The sequence below is a fragment of the Manis javanica genome, chromosome 3 (assembly GCF_040802235.1).
Source record: "Manis javanica isolate MJ-LG chromosome 3, MJ_LKY, whole genome shotgun sequence".
Classification (NCBI taxonomy): domain Eukaryota; kingdom Metazoa; phylum Chordata; class Mammalia; order Pholidota; family Manidae; genus Manis; species Manis javanica.
In genome coordinates, this window is record NC_133158.1 from 78,197,531 (window position 1) to 78,218,550 (window position 21,020).

The following is a 21,020-nucleotide window of genomic DNA, read 5'->3' on the forward strand; positions in this document are numbered from 1 at the left end:
TTCCTTCCTAAGAAGGTTTTATTTCATTCCAGGACATTTATGTATGACTTCTGGGGATTATTAAAAGTAGTTCAGCAAAGGTTTAAAAATTACCTAAGTACTTTTTCTGTCACAAATAGAGATTGACCATCATTTTGATTTTTGTATAATAGACTGAAGAGAAAGTTACAGACTAGCAGAGGGAAATGGGCTGATAAGTTTTTGCCGTGGTGCCTTTTTTTTTTTTTTTTTTTTTTGGTGTGTGTGAGAAAGGGTGTGATGTCATTGTGTCTCCACCCCCTGTGAGTAAGCCCAGGCCCAGCTAAGTGCAGCTGCCTGCCTCTGTCGCTCGGAGACGACGGTCCACTTAAATGCAGCTCCAGGGTTGCGGGACCCCCACGAGCATCCCTCCCCGTGCGAGGTGGCAAATGCAACATGTTCTCCAGCTTGGGGTGTCTCCTTCTCTGTGGAAGTGTTGCACTAGCCCTGGGAAATGCACAGAAATTGCCAAAAGGCAAGTAGCTCTGATGTTTTTTGTTTTAAAAATGATTTTTAAGAGATACTAGTTTTTAAATGTTCATATTAAGTGTGATCTGCTTTGCCAGATGGGGGGAATAGCGTTATTCTGCGGAGCGTCAAAATTCAAATGTTTGAAGGAGTTGATTCAACTTTAACTTTTTCTTCCCCCTCTGTTATGTACTTTTCAGTTGGGTCTCTTTATGGCAAAATTGAAAACCAGCCTCTTAATAGGTTTAACAGATGTTCACAGTAGCTTGAATAGTATAGTTTCAAACTACATATTTGCATATTGAGATATATTATGTAGATGGGTGTTGTAGTTTGTTAAAAAGAGTTCTAATGTTTTTATTCCCCTCCCCCAGAGACTGAAGCAGTGCTAGCTTAAAGTCTAAAAGAAGCTAATTCTGAAACTTTGAGTTTTTTGGTGTAAACCTCACACATACCTGTTAACTTGGAGGGTGAGGGATTCAAGGCAGGAAGGGCCCACCACACCAGGGTCATGTGCTAATGTGCAGACATTTCTCTCCAGTGGAGTTTGGAAGACGGTTTGATTTACTAGACAGAACACTCCCCCTTTTCCTGGCTCAACTGCTCTCATTTTAGTGTTGGTATTTTGTTTATAAATGTCATTAGAAGAAAATTAACATTTCTAAATTTAGATCCTAAAAACCATCTCTTCAGCATCAAAATGAGAGCTTGCCTGTCTCCTGTCTTGGAACATAAATGTTGGGTGTACTTTTTGTTCTTTGCAGGGGCACTTTTCTAAGCCAGCTCCAGGTCTGAGAAGCCTTTTTATGGTTGCAGACTGTTACAGTCAGCAGAATTATGAAAAACAGGCTGGACCTTACCATATAGTTAATGATGGAAAATATTGGAGGTAACGCAGGGCCACAGGCTTGTCAAAAATCGAGTGTGTAGAGTCAGAAAGAAAGGTTGTTAGTGTCAGAATGTCCAAAAATCCTGCCTAGGTCCTCCCTCTGGATAGTCTGCTCCAAGATCATCTTGTCCCAAGTGAGAACTGTTCTCTGCTCAGTGTGTTAAGTGAAACTTGAATCCAGAATGTGAAGGCTGAAGGGTTTGGCTAGTTGGTATTTCATATGATGGTGTAAAAAGCAATAAAAAAGGCTATGTAAACCTTCTTAACTATGATTGGATAATTATGCAAAGAAAAATAAAAACATACACTATTAGCTCTTTTTCTCCTATTGATCATTTTGTTTCCTGACCATAGAAAAACTCTTTAAATCAGTTATGAGCCACAGCATGCAGAATCACTTGTTCCTCCTGTTGAAACATTTACCAAGGACCTACCATTTGAAGGAAGATTGGGGGTTTTCTCAGGCTCAGAGAAACCCTCAATGGGGGTACCTATGGATGGTTTTATTTTACCTCATATTCATGGTGTCAGGCTGATAGCCATAAATTTGTTAGTGCAGATTTTTGCAAGCTCCAAATGCTTTAATTATCATGTTGCAATCACTTGGATACAACTCTCTTGACATGATTTTCCTTTATTTGTTATGGTTTAAAAAAAAAAAACCTCCTCAAAATGGCCACAAAACTTTTGTCTAGCTCGTTGCACCTAATCTTAAATATTTTCATCGAGGTTTCTTTAGTAATTAAAAAGAATGTATCTATAGGTTTGGTAATTTGAAAAAAATCTGTCAGACTAAGATACTGCATTATAAAATAAACAGCAAATCCCCTTGTCTGAAATGCTATGTTTTTTCTTTATTATAGAAGCTACTGAGGAATTTTCTGTTAGCTGAAGTCACCTTTCTCAAACTATGTTCCAGGAATAGGTGTACTGTCCTCAAAAGGGGGGGGCGTGGGCAGACATCTGCTCCCATCAGTAACTTGGGGAGCATTCGTGCCCTGTCTTTTCTTGACAAGCCACAACAGATGTGAGAATTTTACAGTTCTGAAAAGTAAGGAAACCTGTGCAGTATTTAAACCCATTCTTTCTCAAACTCATCTGACTAAGAACCCTTTTTCTAGTGGAACTGTATAGTGGTTTGTCTTTCACCTTTTCATTGGGAAAATGCTAAGCTAAAGAACAAAAGTGATAAAACCTTTGCCTTTGCTTTTTCCTTCCTACCTTAGAGTTAGTTAAATGTCATTTGTGATTTAAGAAAATGATACAATTTTGGAGCTGAAGAGGACATTAGAGATTATTTAGTCTAGTGGTTCCCAGACCTTTGGATGTACGGACCAGTAAAAATACATACCTATTTTTAATATTGATGCTGGGGTTCTTGTTTGCAGGGTCCCTGTCTCAATATCAGGGTTCCATTAACGATGACATACTGAAATTTTGCCATATGAGGATGTTCAAAGGGGGAAAATTTCCCCATAGTTCATAAAAGCAAAGCATTTTAACAGATTTATAAAATAAATGAATTATATAGATAAATCCATTAGTCTTATTTTCTCATTATATCATAGACTGGTAAAATTTTTATCACAGGCCAATATTTGGGAACCACTGACCTAGCTTGACTATTTATTTTAAAAGTAAAGACACCAAGTGAGAGGTTTAGGAACTTTCCCATACTGATGGCAGAACCAGAATTGGGTCCCCGGCTTCTGACTTCTTTGTTGTGCTGTTTCCCGCCCAGTGAGCATTCTCCCCTCACTCAGACCTTAGGGATCATGGTCTGCAGTGTGCATGTGAGTGCTTCCCTTCCCTCCCCGTGAATACAGTTGTTTCTTGTAAAGATCTTAAATGCCTTCTTAATCTTCACATTTTCCCAAGAATTTATCCATTTATATATATATATATATATATATATATATATATATATATATATAACATAGACTATATATATTACATAGACTATATATATTATATAGAATATATATATTATATAAAATATATATATTACATAGAATATATATATTTCATAGAATATATATATATATTTCATAGAATATATATGTGGTTGATACACATATACACATAGTTGGCTATTTATAGGAAAAAAAACTTTTCTTTAACTAAGAAATCACTTCCTCCATATCTTACGCTTATTTGCATACCTAGCCAACATACTTTGTTACAGGAAAATAAGATATTGGAGATGGTTCCTTACTTTTTAAAAGCTTAAGAGTAAAGTTAGAGATGATTATTAACAGACCTCTTCTCCTCTCCACCACCTAATGAGTATGTGTTTTGCCAAGTCATTTACCTTTGCTAAGCCTCAGTTTTCTCATCTGTAGTATGAGAATAATGATAACTATCTCATGGTATTGTAGAATTAAATGAGATAATATATGCAAAGCTCTTAACAAGGGTCTGAGAAGTGTTGAGTCAATGTTTACTGTACAGAGAAGTAGATAAATATTGAAAAATACGCACACCAAATAATATATGATCTTGTGTCCCAGCTATCAGACAAATCTCTTGGAGGGTAGCAAATTAGGTGGCATGTTCTTGGGAGAAAGTGGGGGCAAGAGTGTTAAGTGTTGCTTTATAGACGATGAGAGCAGACCTCTGCACTCTAGCCTGATCATTATCAACCCAATGTTTGATTGTCCAAGTTAAACATTGCTCTTCACTATGGAGAGCTGCTCCTTTGCCTTAGGATCAGCTTTTCCGTGGGGACTGGTAAGGCCTCAGGGAGCTTCCTGGAGAGATTCTCTTGTACTTGTTTTTCAGGAGGAAAATTAAACCATAACACACAGGCTCTACAGAAAAATCACCACCTTGTTTTACACCTTTGAAAGCCCCTGTGCTCCAGGTACCTCTCGGAATCTTTATACTTGGCACCATAAAATTTCTCCCCCTGGCATACAGGCTAAGATAAAAACCACAGAGAACAATATGTAGTGAAGGGAGCCAACAAAAGCTTCTAATGGGACACGAGGGGCTTGACACACCTCTGCAGAAACTCCTGTGTGGGGAAGATTATAATCAGCCAGAAAGCAAAGGCTATTAACTTCTAAGCAACCCTGTCAGTCCTGTGTGGGGAGCACGTGTGAGGAAAACCACAGAGGAACATCCAAGATACAAGTGCACTGTGATCAGATGGCCTGAGGGCTTGAGGCTCTCATGTGACTCTGGGTGCATAGCAGAGGAAGGGGCCGCTGTCTCTCCGCCTCAAGTCACCGACTCAAAGGACAAAAAACACAGGGGCAGAGGATAATAACAATAACTCTCATAGCTATTAATCACCTTTATCATTATCATTCTTTGAGCTCATATTGCCTGTGGTATTTTAGGGCTAAGTATTTTTCATGTGGAAAATCTAACTAAATTCTTGAAACTTTCCTATAAAGCAGTTATTTTATTGCTCTCATTTTACAAAGGATAAAATTGTGCCTCGGAGTGAATGATTTTCCTAAAGTCACAAAGTGAGCAAGTGGCAAAAAACTATACACTTCATTTCTATGCACTATTAGTTCTCTGCTCTATGTGAAGATATGTTAACTTGTTCAAGAACAAGTCATATCCCATGTATATGCAGAGCACAGAGGCTGAGAAGACATGGCTTGGCACCTGTCTTCAGGGAGCTGATCTGTTAATAGAGGAGACAGGGATGCAGAGAAATAATTAAAGTAGAATGAGATTATCTTCCAATTTGGGTGAAGCACAAAGAGCTTTGAGAACAACCAGAAGGACCTAACCCACACAGGAGGGGTCAAGAATTATGAGACTATAAAGCACTCAGGTTCGTGCCTAGAAGACAAATACAAGTTGGGGCAAGACAAAGAAGACTGAAAGGTGAGGGCCCTCCCAGCAGAGGTAGCTGCATGGTCAGACCCGAGGGGCCAGGGCTCAGCCATATTAAAGTACTCAGTGGGGAAGCCAAGACTCAGAAGGCCACCCAGGACGCAAGTGTGTCTTCCTTGTCTCTGTCTGCCCCACCCCCCTGACTGATTACAAAGGGTAAATAGAAGATAGTCTTTGGAGAAGAGAGCTCCTATGTCTTGCTCTGTAAACTTCCCCATGCTCTCACCTGGGGTCTGGCTCTCACTCTCCTTGGAGATCTTCCAACTCAGTCTGACAAAGCAAGAATGTGTCACTCCAGTGGTGCAGTCCATTTCCCCCAAAGGGTGGTTGATACTTGCAAGGGGCTACTAGGGAGGATCTCTCCCATCTTAGGGCAGGCGAGTGGGTGGGGGAGATAATAGTGAGGAATGCAAAAGAAGCCATGTAGGTTGGGTTCTACTTTTATTGAGTAAAGTTACTTACATACTGGTGGGAGAGTATTAAAGAGTAGATGAGAAAAAAATGGTTCCACCTCAAAAAGAAAGTTTGAAAACCACAAGCAGTTATTAGCATCTTTCACAGCTCTAAAGTTTCTTGCCAGAGTCATTGATTTATCTATTCAAGCACTGTTAATTGAGTATCAACTAGGTAAAAAGGAATGAGGTCCAGCCCAAGCTATAAAAGAAACTTATATTAGGAATGTAAACATTGATCAAGTATAATTTATTTTGATGCTTAAGACTATCATGTTTACACCTAAGGCTTAAAAAGAAAGACCCCTTGTGCTGATTATACATTTACTGGTTTAGTTTTGTAGACTGCTCTGTCAGGCTATTCTAAGGAATTATAGTCTCTCTCTCTCTCAAGTTAATGGGACACAGGGAAACAATGAGAAAAGAAGAATTTATATATACTGTATTATAAAAAGACATCTAAAATATCCTTATAGGTTAGTGCAAGGTGACAGAAGGTTTGTCTAAGACAAATGTGAGGTGTCTCATGAAGGGAGGGCCATTCAAGGGGTCAGGACCCACCATTCTATTTGAGTCACCTACCACCTCAGTATGATTGCCCTTTTGCCTGTTACCCGATTGCCATTTATAAAAGTAGGTATAACAGAGAATGTTGAAAGTAAATAAACTTAATAAAAGTGATCAAAGAATAAATATAAAATTAAAAAATAAATAGGATAATATAATGTGAGAGATTACTAGAATAGTGAAATAAAAATGTAAAAGTAGTATCAGCTAAAGAGGGAACTGCTAAAAATAGAAAAACAATGGTTTAAATGCATACATTTTTGTCAATACTTAAGTAATATAACAACCATATTACTATATATCAGGCATGGTGCTAATACTAAGTGTTTAGATAAATTATTTTATCCTCATGTCCATAAAACATATTATTATTATTCCCATTTCACAGATAAGGAGGTAAGCCTAAAGAGTAGGTTAGCTATCTCTTGCTGCATAACAAATAACGACACATTTAGCTGCTTAAAATAACATGCGTTTTATAATTTTACAGTTTCTGTGGATTAGTTTTGGTTCATAAGGTCCTTTGGAGCTTCCCAGATAGAACCTGCAACCAGCCCTTATACACAGAAGGCAAGGAGAGATCAAAGGGAGAGGCAGGCCACTCCATATTGGTAGGTGGCAGTTTTAATAAGCAAAGGGACTTTGAGTAATTGAACCAAAGTTCAATGGTCAACATCCAGTCCTCTGTGTTGGGTGGTCAAAAAGGCAAGTAGATCTCAGCACTCACCCACCAGAATCTTAAAAATGTGCATAGTGTTCTCAACTGAGTCAGTCACATATACTGTCCAGATGGTTTCAAAACCACATCACTATCTCAAGGCTATGTCCATGGGCATGGGGAAGACAAGTGGAATCCACATTCCAAAGAAAGAGGAGGGGGTGAGGAGCCTCTGAGTGCTGGAATCCAGCTTATGGGTCAACTGGTGGTCACATCTTCTTGATGACCTTCCCCAGCAGTTAAGGGTCTGAGTTTGGCTTAGCTGGGTCCTTTTCTTCAAGGTCTTTCACAAGGCTGTGGGTTTTTTTCTGTAGCTCACAGTCTCTTCTTGTGTTGAGATGGTCCCGAAGGCTCAGAGGGTATATGATAAGAGGGGTAAACTTCAGGGTCTTGGGCTACTTTGTAGAAATTCAGTGGACAGTCAGACTGAATCAGGACTAACTCCACTGCTCATAATGTTAGCTGAGTATCCCCACCAAAAACCATCTATAGTGAGACTTTTATAGTGTGTTATAGGTTTTCCGCATCTAATAAAATCTTGTACTCCTTTGATAGAAATTTGGGAGCCTTAAAGCTACTCTGAGGTTTTTGTGCTGTCTGGGTACAGCAAGTTGGGAAGTCAGCTATTGTTCTTCCCTATGGAATTCTAAAAAGGAGGTAGAAGATGTGATGCCTTCCTAGAAGGTCAATCATCACTTTCTGGTCATGGACTGGACATCTAAAGCCCATATATTAGAAAATCAGACCAAGTCCATCCACCCCAGGTAACTTCTGGTCAGATTAGAATTAATTTTAGAGAAATCTGAGGTCCAGGTAAAACTTCACCTATGGTATAGCAATTCAGCGTTTTCTTTTAAAATAAGTTTGGCTATGAGTACAAATACTGTAACATCTCTTCCAATAATTGTAACCCTCACTGTTCATTATAACACCTGAAAGTTTTCAAAAATATTGGTACTGCTTCCCTGTTCAGTTATGATTTAATTGGTGTGGGGTGGGCCAGGTGATTCCAATAGGGACAGAGTTGAGAACCACAGGTCTACAGTTTTGAAAATGTGTTCTAAGTACATGTGAATTATTTGTTATTTAAGTTTTAATATTAATTAAAATGTGATTTTTATTTGTTTTTTTTTGTTTCTTTTTGCTGCTTTGTTCCAGGATTTTAAGGCATTATTTGGAAAACTTTTGAGACTTCTTTCTCAGAGTATGTAAAATAAAGAAATGTTTAAAGTTGAGATGAATGTTTGTTTTTGGTGTTAGGACATAAATGCTCATCTCTACTTTTACAAAATCTCAGAAGCTAGATCTGAGAAGCTATGGTTGATTGTATTTTTCAGAACTGGACTTAACATTTTTTCATTGTCATTCAATTAACATTTCTAAAAATCATATTACAGTTAAAAAGATGTATAAGATATTTACTGTCTTCAGGGAGTTTGAAATCTGTTGTATTTAAAACCATTTGGCCACACAAAAGTAATTTTCTTTTAAATGAAGTTGTTGATGTCTTAATTCTTTATCCTTATTGAACAACATTTGCAAGAGTTACACTATCCCATTGTGTTACATGCACTAACTTTAAGTAATATATATATATATATATATATATATACACACACACACATAAAGAAGAAAAGAAAATGAATTCATGTAGTATGTTAAGAAAAACAAAGCACCCCATGATCCTAGTCAACAAAAAATACAGGAGTTAAGCAAACATTCAGTGAATTTCCCTGATCAGAAGGTCCAGATTATGTGAATCACCTTTGGAAGTGGTACCACTTCCAAAATGGCACATTATCATATATGATCCATCTCAGCTTCTTTTTGTTTATGTTAAGGGTAATTTGTGAGTACAAAGGATGTCTTATAATCTGAAACATCTCTGAAATGTACTCCACTGCCTCTCCAATAAAAGGAAAGGTCTCTCCTTTCTGAGTGGGGAATAAACACTTGCTAACAATGCTTAGCAGTACGTTGCTTCCAATAAGATGCCAAAGTAGAGTTGTAGACTTCCCTTCTTCTTAAATGCCACTCTGTTTTTCCACTCTGTCAGCTGATAAGAAAACACTCTGGTTTTCCAAGGTCCTGCTGAGAGTCCCTGTGCACACGTGTGTGTGGGTGTGAGCGGCCTCACAGACCTTCCTTCTCCAAGAGCCGCAGACTGTGTTGTGGAAGGAGGGCTTTGGGGTGGCTGCCAGTCCTGCTGGCAGGGAATTCTGGAAGTCAGTCCTGTTATAGATATGCCGGCAGGGGATACAGGACAGACTTTCCTTCTTTCACTTTTCCAGATGGAGTTAAAGCATTTCTAACCAGTAACTTTAGGATAAGGTAACATATCTGAAGAACAGCCCTTCCAATCTGCTCCTGGCTCATCTTTTTTGAATATTCCAATGATCCTGTTATCACAGAGTAATTCCCTAATTACTCATATTTTTACTAGAATCAGAGGGAAAATGTTGCTGGCCATGTTATCCACTGAGGTTTACTGTAATTAGTAGTTTATTTTTGAATTAGAAAGATGATTATTAGAAAATGGCAACAGGGGCTAGTGCATAAAGCTGGAATGAACGTGAACCTGGGCAAGTGCCCTAACCTTTCTGAACACTGGATTTGCTTCCCTAAAAAGGGGAATAATAAAAATAACACTTCTATGTTTGGCTTCCACTAATCAATAATATTAGGGTGGCTTTCATGGGGTTTTGGTAGTAACTTTCCTAACCTAACAGGGAATGTGAGGACCAGACACGTTTTTGAAAACTACCTGCCATGGCAGCTAGGGAGGATCTCCTAGCCAGTCCAGTCCCCTGGACACTTTCCCCTGGAAAACGTGCTGGGCTAAAAGAACGCACTGTTGCTGGATGCCGTGGACCTCTAATCTGTCAGCCTCGTGGTGACACATGGCTGGAAGAGAGGAGCCATGGCATTGTGGAGTTTTAAACATAATTCTTGCCATCAGCATCTTGCTCCTGTTCTTTGTCCCAGTCTCCCTGCAGGGATTTGGAAGGCTCTGCTTAGAGCAGATTTACCTTTTACAAGAAAGATCTGAGAGCACAGGTTGTGGTCCTTGGTCACTTTGATCTCCATGTATCTCTGGGCTGTGTTCTGTGTGACTTGCCTCTCCCCGAGGTGCCTGCTGCAGTCTGTCGGCTTGATTCTCAGGCATTGGGTTGGTGATCAGGCGATGAGTCAGTCACCTCGTAAGACTTTTTTCCAGCCCTCCCTCTTTTTGTTCCTAATCCTCCTTTCCCTCCAGCCTCTTTCGCTCTCCCTTTCCCTCCTACTTCCCTCCTTTCTACTTCCTGCTTCCATCAATGCTGTGAGTCCTTAGAACATTCTACTGGCTTCCGCCCCAGTCTCTTCTGCCGGCCACTTTGGCCCTCATTCACACCTCACAGCTGACTCTTCATCTGTTTGGATACAGCAAGAGTCATCCCTTTGGAAGACAATGCACAGTTTATATTTTTTTCAAGGCAGGAGTGGGTATTTCTATGTCATTGCTAAATGTTCTACTTGATTGAAAATATAGTTTCCCATTCATTTATCAGTAAGCTTGTAAAAAGTACTAATTTACATATATCTGATAAACTGTGCATATCAGATTGAATAACTCTAGCTATGTACTAACTGTATGTGTGTGTATATATATATATATATATATGGTTCATTCTTAAATAGTTTTGAATATGGCATAAATTACTATGTCCCTTGAAGTATGGCAACAATATAGCATGATAAAAGCCACATGTTACAGTGTTATTTTATAAGGTGACTTCTATTTGTTTCTGGACTTTTGTACATTGTAGTCATTGAAGTTTGATACTTTGAAGAACTTGCAGAGAACTTTTCTGTTTTCCAGTGGCTCACTGAATTGGGTCTTAAGTTCAAATGCCATGTTTCTCTTCATTTGACTTGTAGCCAACATTTCCATGAAACTGAGTTTCTGTGTCACGCATTCCTATGGAATGTGATCCTCCAATTGGCAACCGGATCACAGTCAAATGCATGTAATACTATTTCAACATACCAGCTTCTCTGTTTGATCTTTCTTTCTCTGGCTCACCATTTTCTTTGCTATACACAACAGATGACTTCCAAATTTTCCTCTCACTCTTTAGAGCCCTCTTGTCTTCTGCTTTCATGCCTTAAGTTCTAATCCTTGGGCTTGGAAGACCCTCCACCATGTTTGTTGTAGAAACTTTATGTATTCTATTGACTTTAAGACTTTTCAACCATGACCTTAGTATTAACTAATGAAAAATAAAATTAGGTTTACAGATCCAAGTGAGTGTGCTTACATGGGTGTGTGCCATCCTGTGTAATCATGCTGGTTTTCTGTGTAGTAAAAATCAAAACAATAAATATGAAATAGATGAAAATCCTAGATGGAGATTAAATCTGGTGTGATGCACTACTGATTTTTTGATTGATAAACATACTGCTATTACTGTGATCTAGCCTTTTGCTCTTATGTAGAACAATCTAGTTGCAAAACTCTTTATAAACAGTCTTTCACTGGATCAAGTGATTGTTTTTATTATGCTATTTTTGAAACAGTAACTCAAATTTTAAATATTGATATTATGGCTGGATCATCAGAATGCATAATGAAAAATATCCCTGAATCACTTAATGAAATAACAATACCTTATACTCTAGGTTAGTCAAGATTCTTTCTCTACATATTCTTGTCAAGAAATCCCATATTTACAATTTTTTCACCATAAAGTCAGTACTTTTTCAAACACTTTTAGGTGCCTTTCTCAGCTGTTTACAAAAAGCACAATTTAGTTTTATAATCTGTCATGCCAAAGAGGGATTTCAGCTCTGGGTGAGTTCACTCTGAATTTGGAGAGATCAAATAATGACAAGAGAACATTATGGGTAAAAGGTCTCATACTAAGCTTTACTCTCATGGTGGCAGGTCAAGCACTAGAATCATGTCTGCTTCAGCCTCTGACTCTGACCCTGGGAGAGCACTCAGCAGGGCTCTTTATAAGGCAACAGACAATAATGGCCCATTGCCAACATGTGTGTAAGCCTGTGCCTATGCAGTAGGCCACTTACATCATTGCATGTGTATAGTGGGCAAATAGATTAGGGTCAGGTGAGCATTCTTGCCATGGGAACTTTCATTTTCTCTACAATAATCCCTTAAATGTATCAATTGAATTGCTTTATATAACACTTGTTCTTAACTGGCCACTCAATTGAAACATCTGTTTTCACTTAGAAAAGTAAGACAAGTATTTAGTATTTTCCAAAGTCATCATAGCCCATGGTTCATATGTCATCTGTTAGGTTTTTGTGGTGTCCCAGAAATATCGCAACATTCTTTGTCATGGCCAGAGGTTCATAGGCCACAAAGGGACCACAGACATTAACACTAAATTAACATCCTGGAAATTACGTTATAAAATAATTTTAAAGGCATTAAAGGATAAGCATTAGCAGAGTCAGGGTTCTTTTAGGGATAACTCTTTCTAGGGACTTATTTGTTAAGAGTGTTATTTTTCTCTCTAACTGGGAGAAACATGTACCTCCATTTATCTGCTTTGAATATTTGTCTCTCTCCCACCTACCTTTCTTCCTTTATGGTACTTGCATCCTACATCCATCCACAAGGCCTTGTTGTGGAGGATAATTAGATGGGAATAGGGAAAGAAACCTATTCTAGGCTCTCTATGCTGTGCCATTGATCTGTCTGTTCTTTCAGCAATACCATGCTGTCTTGATGACTAACTTTATCCACTGAATTTTTTTGTCCTAACTATGGGTCACATTTTCTTGCTTCCTTATCTATTTCATAATATTTTACTGTATACTAGACTTGTATATAAAGGAGCAAGAGAAACTAAAGTATATTTTTATTAGCCCAGACAAGATCTGCCCTTTCTTTTTTTTAGGTAAGTAGGGTGAGGAATCAGATATAAATAATCAAATCAAGAATTGGGCTCAGTAGTGGATTGGTTGATGCTTTAATTAGTTTCAGTTAGCCTTTGGTTTAAATATCTTTAAGCAGGACTTTGCTGTCTAAGCACACTACAGTAAAGATATCTCCCTCTCCTTTCCAGTCCTATCCCTAGATTCCTAGTGCTGTCACCTACTCAGCTAAAGTTATATGGAGGACAGAGAATCAGCAAGTGAGGAGGCGTAAATCCATAATTTAGCAAGTCTGGTATGCTGCATGTTAAATAGCTGTCACTGGTGATTCTGGGGAGATTAACTGTGTATGGAGAAATAATACTGATCTATTTATATGATCTGTACTAAGGACTGGGATGCTAACTTGAAGAGGTTAAGAGGAATTTAGCTAACTTACTATAGTTATATAAGTTTGAAGAACCTGTGTTTTTCATTGTTCAGTACATGATACATGTCTGTAAAAAATGTTCAGCTTGAGAGAGCAAGAGCCCTAGTTCTTGTGATCAGCTTCTGTTTGCCTTTATACTTAGAATCCCTCTTTTCCCATAGCTAGCTGGAGCCCTGAGCAGCATTCACCAGTAATGTAACCTTGTTGGTTGATGAGTAATGTTTAAAACTGGGCCTCGAAGGTGTTGGTGACTTTATGAGATCTCAGTGAGAGTCATTCTGTTTGTGTGTGAATATATATGTGTTAAACTTAATACCTAATGTTAGCCAGAAGGATCTGTGATGTGTAACCCAAATGTAAGAAGGTCCACTATAAAATATGAACAGTTTACTTTGCAAGATCAATTAAGAAAAATACAACTGTGAAAATAAAGCTGAATTTAATATTTCACATAAAAGTTCCCTGTTATTTTGACTTAACAGAGAATTATTAGCCAGCCCTTCAGCTAATATTGGACATCAGCCTATTGTGGAGCATTAGCTATGACATTTATATCTGGCAGCCAGTTGGAAACACTGCATATGTAGCTTGCAGGTTAGAGTTTCTTTTCTTAGCTTGGAGAGTCCAGAAAGTTGTATATAAAATAGTATACTTGTGGGTATGTACAATTTTGGGGGTTATTGGTCCTTAGATATTTAAATTGTCAAAGAAGTCTAAGAGCCAATAAAAGTTAGAACCATATGTCTAGGTAGATGCCTTTTGCCGAGTTATATTAGGATGTATTAAGTGAATGGCTGGAAGGATTACTACTATATGTATAAAACACTCAGAAAAGGCTTTGAGATGGTCCAAGAAAAAGCTCAAGCATCATAACTAAAAGAAACTGATATGAGTACACAGTTTCTTTTATATAATTGGTATTGATGTGATGCAAAAAATTTAAATGTAGAAGTATGGTATCCCAGTGACCCTACGTGCCCTCACTTCCTGGTGTGCATGCCCTTGTAGAGTCCCCTTGCACACTGAATCATGGCTGGCCCATGTATTCTTTTGAAGTGAAGGGAAGATGTGTGACTTCTGAGGCTAGGTCATAAAAGATATTGTAGTTCATAACTGCTCTTTATTATGGTTCACCCAATCATGAGAACACTCAAGCATCCTGTGCAGGAAGAGGTCTAGCCATAGGAGTGTACCATCTTTGAAGTATATCCTCCAATCCCAGTCAAGGCTTCAGGTGACTGCAGTCCTGGCCAATATCTTGAGTACAAACTCATGAAAGATTCTGAGTTATAAGTACCTAGACAAGCTGTTCCTAAGTTCTTTCATGATCCTCAGCAACTGTGTTGATAATAAATCTTTGCTGTTGGTTGTCATCAAGATTTAGGTTAGTTTATTATGCAACAACTGGTAATTGATACAGAGAGTGTTTGCTGCCTTTTTATTGTAATTTAAAGGACTATTTAAGTGGAGTAAAAAATAGAAAAAGAAATATAGATAATATTACTGGCGTATGACTTTGGAAATATAGTTTTGCCTACCAGCAAAACATAAGTGGAAATTAATTCTGGAGGAGAATTTTCAGATCAATTACTTTTCCAGTACCACAAAATCAGAGCATAAATGCCAATCAAAAAATGATTAGAAAAATGCACAAATATCTTTCTAAACTAATCATAGAAAATGTTTGATAGTTAAGAGCAGTTCAAAGACCATGTCTTCTAAGTCCTTGATAGATGGCCTACATTCCAGAGGCCATTTCAGGACTGGCCCAAGGCCACGGGTGGGTCTGTATCCATCCTGCTATCATTTAGGGGAGTCAATCTGTGCCCAACACAGCTTAAAAGAACCAGATCTAAGACCCACCCTGTAGCTGACCTACATTGCTAAATTCCCTAGAGGAACAAATGGCCCCCTGGGATAAATTTGGTTTAGGCCAGGCTCTTATTTCCTTTGCCTTTGGCCTTAGTTTTGACCTCATGCTGAAGTTCATGACATGGCATTCTCCATGTAATTGCATCTCCAGGGTAGGCATTTGTCAAATTTCATATCTCTTATGCTTATAAAAAATCATTTTATAAGCACCTAACATTATAATAGGAGGAAAAAGAAATAAAGAATAATGGTTGCTGTCCCAGTGCAGTTTATATCCTAGCAAAAGGAATAGATGAACTAAAAAGGATATTACAATGTAAAAAAGGCCATAACTGTGACATGAAAAAAGCTGAATCGGGGCAGAGAAAACAGAAGGGGTTGATTTAGATTGGGAGAGTTGGGAAGACTTTGACCAGGGTCTTCTCTGCATTCTGCAAAAATGTTATGACATTTCCAGAATTTTTTTTAAATAAAAAACAAACTTCACATAAGGAATTTCTTTATATGTGCTGTATGTGGAGGGTGAGCAAATTTTTCTAACCCCAACCCAGAATACATGCTACATATGAAAATATAGCATGTTTGTAAACTTGGGCCCTACCAGAAAAGTAAAGATGCTCCATGTCTTACCTATAGTGTACTTCATTAATGGATGCTATCAGTGCTTGAAGTTGACCTCATTTGCTGCCTTCAAAAATACCATTTTTTATAAAGTGATTACAAAGAAATACCACAGACACTTATCAGCAGTTACTAGGACCTTACTGACAAAGCATGTAACAAAATATAACCCTGGGTAAGCAGTATCCATTCAGCCAGCCAGTTCCTTGCCCAGTCCGCATCTGTGTTTCTTGGATGGCATAGGTCACAAGAGACAGGAATCTTGCTGCTCAGCCCCTTTTCTCAGACCAAATTCCAGACTATATCCTGAGTGCTTTTTACTAGTATGTGTCATTACTTGGGGAATTACAGCTCTTGCTTTCATGCAGATTCAAGGTACCACAGACTAGACCTTCTCAGAGCGCCTTATCATAGTTGCCAAGGAAGGTCTGTCTTAGTAGGAAAATAGCTCATTTCCTACCACTTCTTACCCACTCTTAAAGAGCACACCTAATTAAGCAAGCAAAACACTCAGCCTTTGAAGTAGACTCTCTAATCATGAAGGATGTTGTGGGCAAAGAAAAAAGTCAGAGAAGAAAAAATTGAGTGAGATCTGAAGCCATCATTCAAACAGACGGTGTGCCTCTAGTAAAGTCACAAGGGTGGCTAGACATCAACTGTTTCAGAATCCTTTTCCTGCTCTCTCCTCAGAAGTGGGGGACACCTTCATCCTCAGTGGCCCATATCCTTCAAGGCAGCAATAGTCACTTCTAAGTGACTTTCCTTCTCCAACTCATTCAATAGAAGTGGGGGTGTATTGTTTTTAGGGTCACTTTTGCTATCTCACAGAGGTTTTAATGTTTTATTGTAGTAAAATAAAATAAGGAAGCAACTTCCAATGATTAAAAGCTTTTATCTACCTTCAAATGTAAAAATTTTGCTGTCTCATTCTTTCTCTTTTTTCTAAATCAACATAATTAACACTGACATTGTTTAAGTCCCTGTACCATTATGAATATATCCAATTATTAAATATTTAAATCAGTATATTTAAAGTGACTAACTTCTTATCAAAGAAGAGAAATTCTTTGTCTAGACTATCTATAAAATTGTCTGTTGTCCCTTAGGATCACAAACAGCATCTTGAGGAAGTTTGGCTTGCCAGAGAGCACCTGTCTTGGGACACCTGTTGTCCCACACTGCACCTTAAAACTACATGTGACTTATTTTAATATTACTTCAGCTAATTAGTATTCTTTTGTATTATAGCTTAATCTAGAGAATAAGCAACAAATGACTTTCATCTTCCTTCTAAATTTAAACAGACTATAGAAGATGTCTGTTCCGTATTTTATTTGTCTGCCCCTTATTTCATCCAATTCAATACATTTTTATTTTGTCAAGATATAAAACATTTCCATCACTCCAGAAAATTCCACTGTGCTCCTTTGTAGTCAGTCTCTTTCTGCCTTTCTCAGCCCTCTGCAGCCACTGATCTGATTTCTGTCTCTATTGTTTTGCCCTTTCCAGAATATCCATAAGAGAAGCATGTATTATGTACCACTCTTTTGTCTGGCTTTTTTCACTTAACATAGTGCTTTTGTGATAATTCTGTATTGTTTCATGTATTAATAGTTCTCTTATTGGTTGAGAAGGATTCCATTATATGTTTGTACCACAACTGGTTTTACTCCCCAATTGACAGTCATTCAGGTGTTTATAGTTTTGGGCAATTATGAATAAAAATGCTGTAAACATTTGCTTACATGTCTTTGTGTCAATATATTTTTTCATTTCTCTTGGGTAAATATCCAGAAGTAGGATTGCTTTGTTACATATTCAGTGTATGTTTAACTTTATAAGAAATGCCAAACTATGTTCAAAGTACCTGTAGGACTTTTTATAGCAAAGTGTGAAGATTTCAGTTGTTCCACATCCTTGCCATAACTTGCCGACATTTAGGGTCTTGTTTAGTTTTAGCTGTTCTAATAGGTATGAATCAGGTAAATTTTTTTTTTTTTACACTAAGTTTCTTATCAGTTTTCCAGACTATTTTGTGGAGTTAACATAAGAAATTTACTGTTTTGATCCTTTCTCAGAATAGCAGTTTCTTGGTTTGGAAGTACATCAGTCAAGGCTGCTTGTTTTGCTTTCAAGGTGAGCTGAGTTACTGACTTGATTAGGGCTGAAGGAGGAAAAGCAGCATCTGGGTAAAGTTAAAGATAAACTGGGCCTTTTAGCAGGCTAAAGTAAATTTTACAATAGCCCCATTTAATTGACACAAACAAGACATGGGCCATGCTGAGGTATTTTCTTATCTGGGGGATGTTCAAACATTCCAGGCCAGGTTATTCCTGGCTTTTTAGTTTTAACTGATCTTCACTGAAGAATGCTTATATTCCTAATTTGATATTTTATTTTAGAGAATTAATGTGACTCTGTCTTTGTTTAATTGTTTAATATGGAGTTTTGGTAGGGGGTCTTTTTCCAGAGGCCCTCACCCTACTCTGACTACACCCATGGTCCCTGTCTCACCTCCTTACCCAGAACGACTCAGGAGACATGGGCCCATGCAAGAGATTTTATTATCTGAAAGAGAGAGTGGCTGCCCCCAGAGGGGGGGCGGTGGAGAGAGAGGGGTGGGGGGTGGAGAGAGCAGGGAGAGCAGGGGAACAGAGAGACAGAGACAAAGAGAGAGAGGGCAGCGAGACAGACAGAGAGAGAGGGCAGCCGAATCAGGTAAATTTTTAATCCATACTTCTATCCCTAGAAATTTGACCACAGTTTTGCCACATTTTTCTTTAAAAAAAAGATCAATTTTCTTAGAAATCTCCTTTCTAAAGATAATCTTTTTAAGAAGGTAATAGGTAAATGAATTTGCTGAAACACAAACTCATCTCTTATAAGATAAAATACGGAAATTGGCTACATTCACCTGGTGCAAAGGGAACATTTAATAGTTCAGACTTATCTTCTTTGCTTCCTATATCTTGTATTCATGAGTCATCATAACCCAAACATTAAAATATAACCCAAATTGGACTGTCATGTAGTTTTTTGCCTCTTTCTGCTTCAAGACTCAAATAAATCTGCTTTAAATACTTTAAAAGACACACTTGGAAATAGAGTGCTCTGGAGAGGAGTGTGCCAAGTCATCTAGGCAGCCCATGTAATGTGGTAAGGAAAGCTTTTTTTTTGGCCACAACCAAGGTATTATTGGAGAAAGGAGGCATGGGGCAGAAAATCACAACTGGATGTGGAAACAAAATACCTCAATTCTAGTCTTTACTCTGCTTCTAACTGGATAGGTGATATTGGAGGAGATAATTTAGCTCTTAATTTTATTTTTCTTACCTAACATTCATGGAGCATAATACAGTTGAATTTCATTACTCACACAAGTTATGTTCTCTAATATTGCTGCAAAAACTCTAATGATAAGGACTTATTGAAACCTTACTTGTAGGGGAAATACTTCGAGGGTTCTTGGGAGCCTCTTGTCACATTTTTGTCGACCAATCAATATGTAAGCTTGCTTTACACATGTGTCTGTTTAAAGACACCATATTTAATATATGGTTGACTCATCAACATTGAACTCATGTCTGAACAGAGCTTATCTAACACACATATGTTTCTCCATGAGGCACAGCACGGCCTTCTTGCACTTATAACATGAGACAGCACTTCAGCACCACACATAGGGGCAATTTTAAACAGTGAAATCACCAATGAAAATCACAAAAATGGGAAAAACAACACTAAACAGTGCAAAGAGTGGTTGTTTCCAACCCGAGAGCTGGAACAAGAAGGCAAAACTTCACCCTGTTGAACCTCAGCGGGAATGTGCACATCTGGTGACTTTAATTTTTTTCATTCTGTGCATGTCCCTGAATAACCACGAAAGTGCTGCAAGTATTGATTTTAGGGTTACGAATAAATTTTAGCAACTACACAAATTCACAACTATAGAGTCTGCCAATAACAGAGGGGATCATGCATGCTGTTTATTATTGTTTAGCATGAATGTTATCTGCAGCCAGAGGCTAAGAAAGCTAACATTCATTAGGGAAAAAAGAATTATTAATACTTATATACCTCATTCACTGGGCCTCAAACACTGTAAATAGATTAGGAAACCAGAGAGCCTAACAGAGCTGCTTGTTTGCCCTAGAAAATATATGTTATCATGTGAAGATACATTCACATTGGAGAGCCTTAACTGTTACATACAGTAACTCCCTTGTTCAATTTCTTTAAGGTGGATGAGGCTAGTTGGAACCTGATTGCTTTTGTACACCTTTACAGGCACCTTGTAGGAGCTTTTTAAACTGAGTGGCTATCCATCACTTCCCTCCTTGGCCCAGGATGTAGTTTTCCCATCTCAAAGGTGCTCTATAAGTATTTGCACTCAGCAGTTTATTTGTAGATTCCTTTCCATACAGATAGATATTTTTCACATAAAAATTTGATTTCACTTACTTTAATTTCTGTGGTATAAGTTTCATTTTCTAAAATATAATGCAGACATGGTTCAGTTACAGTGCTAATGCTATTAAATCAAGGAAGCTCTACATACATCCCCGCATTGCGCTTTGAGGTGAAATTACCAGTTGCTGTAGTGTGTTCATGAGGATCCAGTGCTTCAAGGAAGGATGCCATTCCACTCCCCGTTGCCCTCCGTCCTACCCCTTAATGGAAGGCACACCCTTCTCAGCCCACATTTCTGTGATTCCTTCCCTGCCAAAGTACAAATTGATTTGACTGGCAAGAACCTACACACCTCCTTTCTGTTTTAATTTCCATTTTTAAAATCTATTTTTAATGTCTTCATTTTTGAGCCATTTGTTTAAAAAAAAACCTGTGGCTTTGTTAGGACAAAGAAAGATAAACACCTTGATAAGCAGATGAATGAGTTCAACTTCCATTAACATCTGTTAAACATCCACCACATATCAAGCCTGTATTTGTTAATTATTTCCATTTCTGCTGTGTAATGCAATCCTATGTAAGGCAGGGACCATCCAGAATGAGTGGGAGGCATAAACATACCACTGGGGCCCACCCACATTCTCAATGTTCCTCTCTCAGAGCTCAGTGCCTGATGACTTACACTGCCTGGCTTCTCTCCAGACTCACCATCTCCTTGCGAAGCTTTCTGCTCCAGGCTATCCTGTGACTGCTCCCTCTCAAAATTTCCCTAGTGCCCCATACCTGCTCAACTACTCTTTGAAAATACTCTGATATTCTCAGTGAAATGTCTTATTT

The 21,020-nt window shown here is 38.1% G+C and overlaps 1 protein-coding gene across 26 annotated transcripts in view; it reads left to right on the forward strand.

Moving 5' to 3' along the window:
• Positions 1-236: 236 nt before the first annotated feature.
• The window catches only part of ABI3BP (ABI family member 3 binding protein), a 238,687-nt gene continuing 217,903 nt past the window's right edge, over positions 237-21,020 (forward strand). For 16 of the 26 annotated variants that reach the window (XM_036998592.2, XM_073231729.1, XM_073231731.1 and 13 more), the window contains exon 1: positions 237-493. In XM_036998592.2, coding sequence (XP_036854487.2) covers positions 415-493 — 79 coding nt within the window. In that variant the 5' untranslated portion in view covers positions 237-414. The remainder of the gene's footprint in view (positions 494-21,020) is intronic. The other 10 variants (XM_073231744.1, XM_073231749.1, XM_073231748.1 and 7 more) reach the window with 3 other exon arrangements.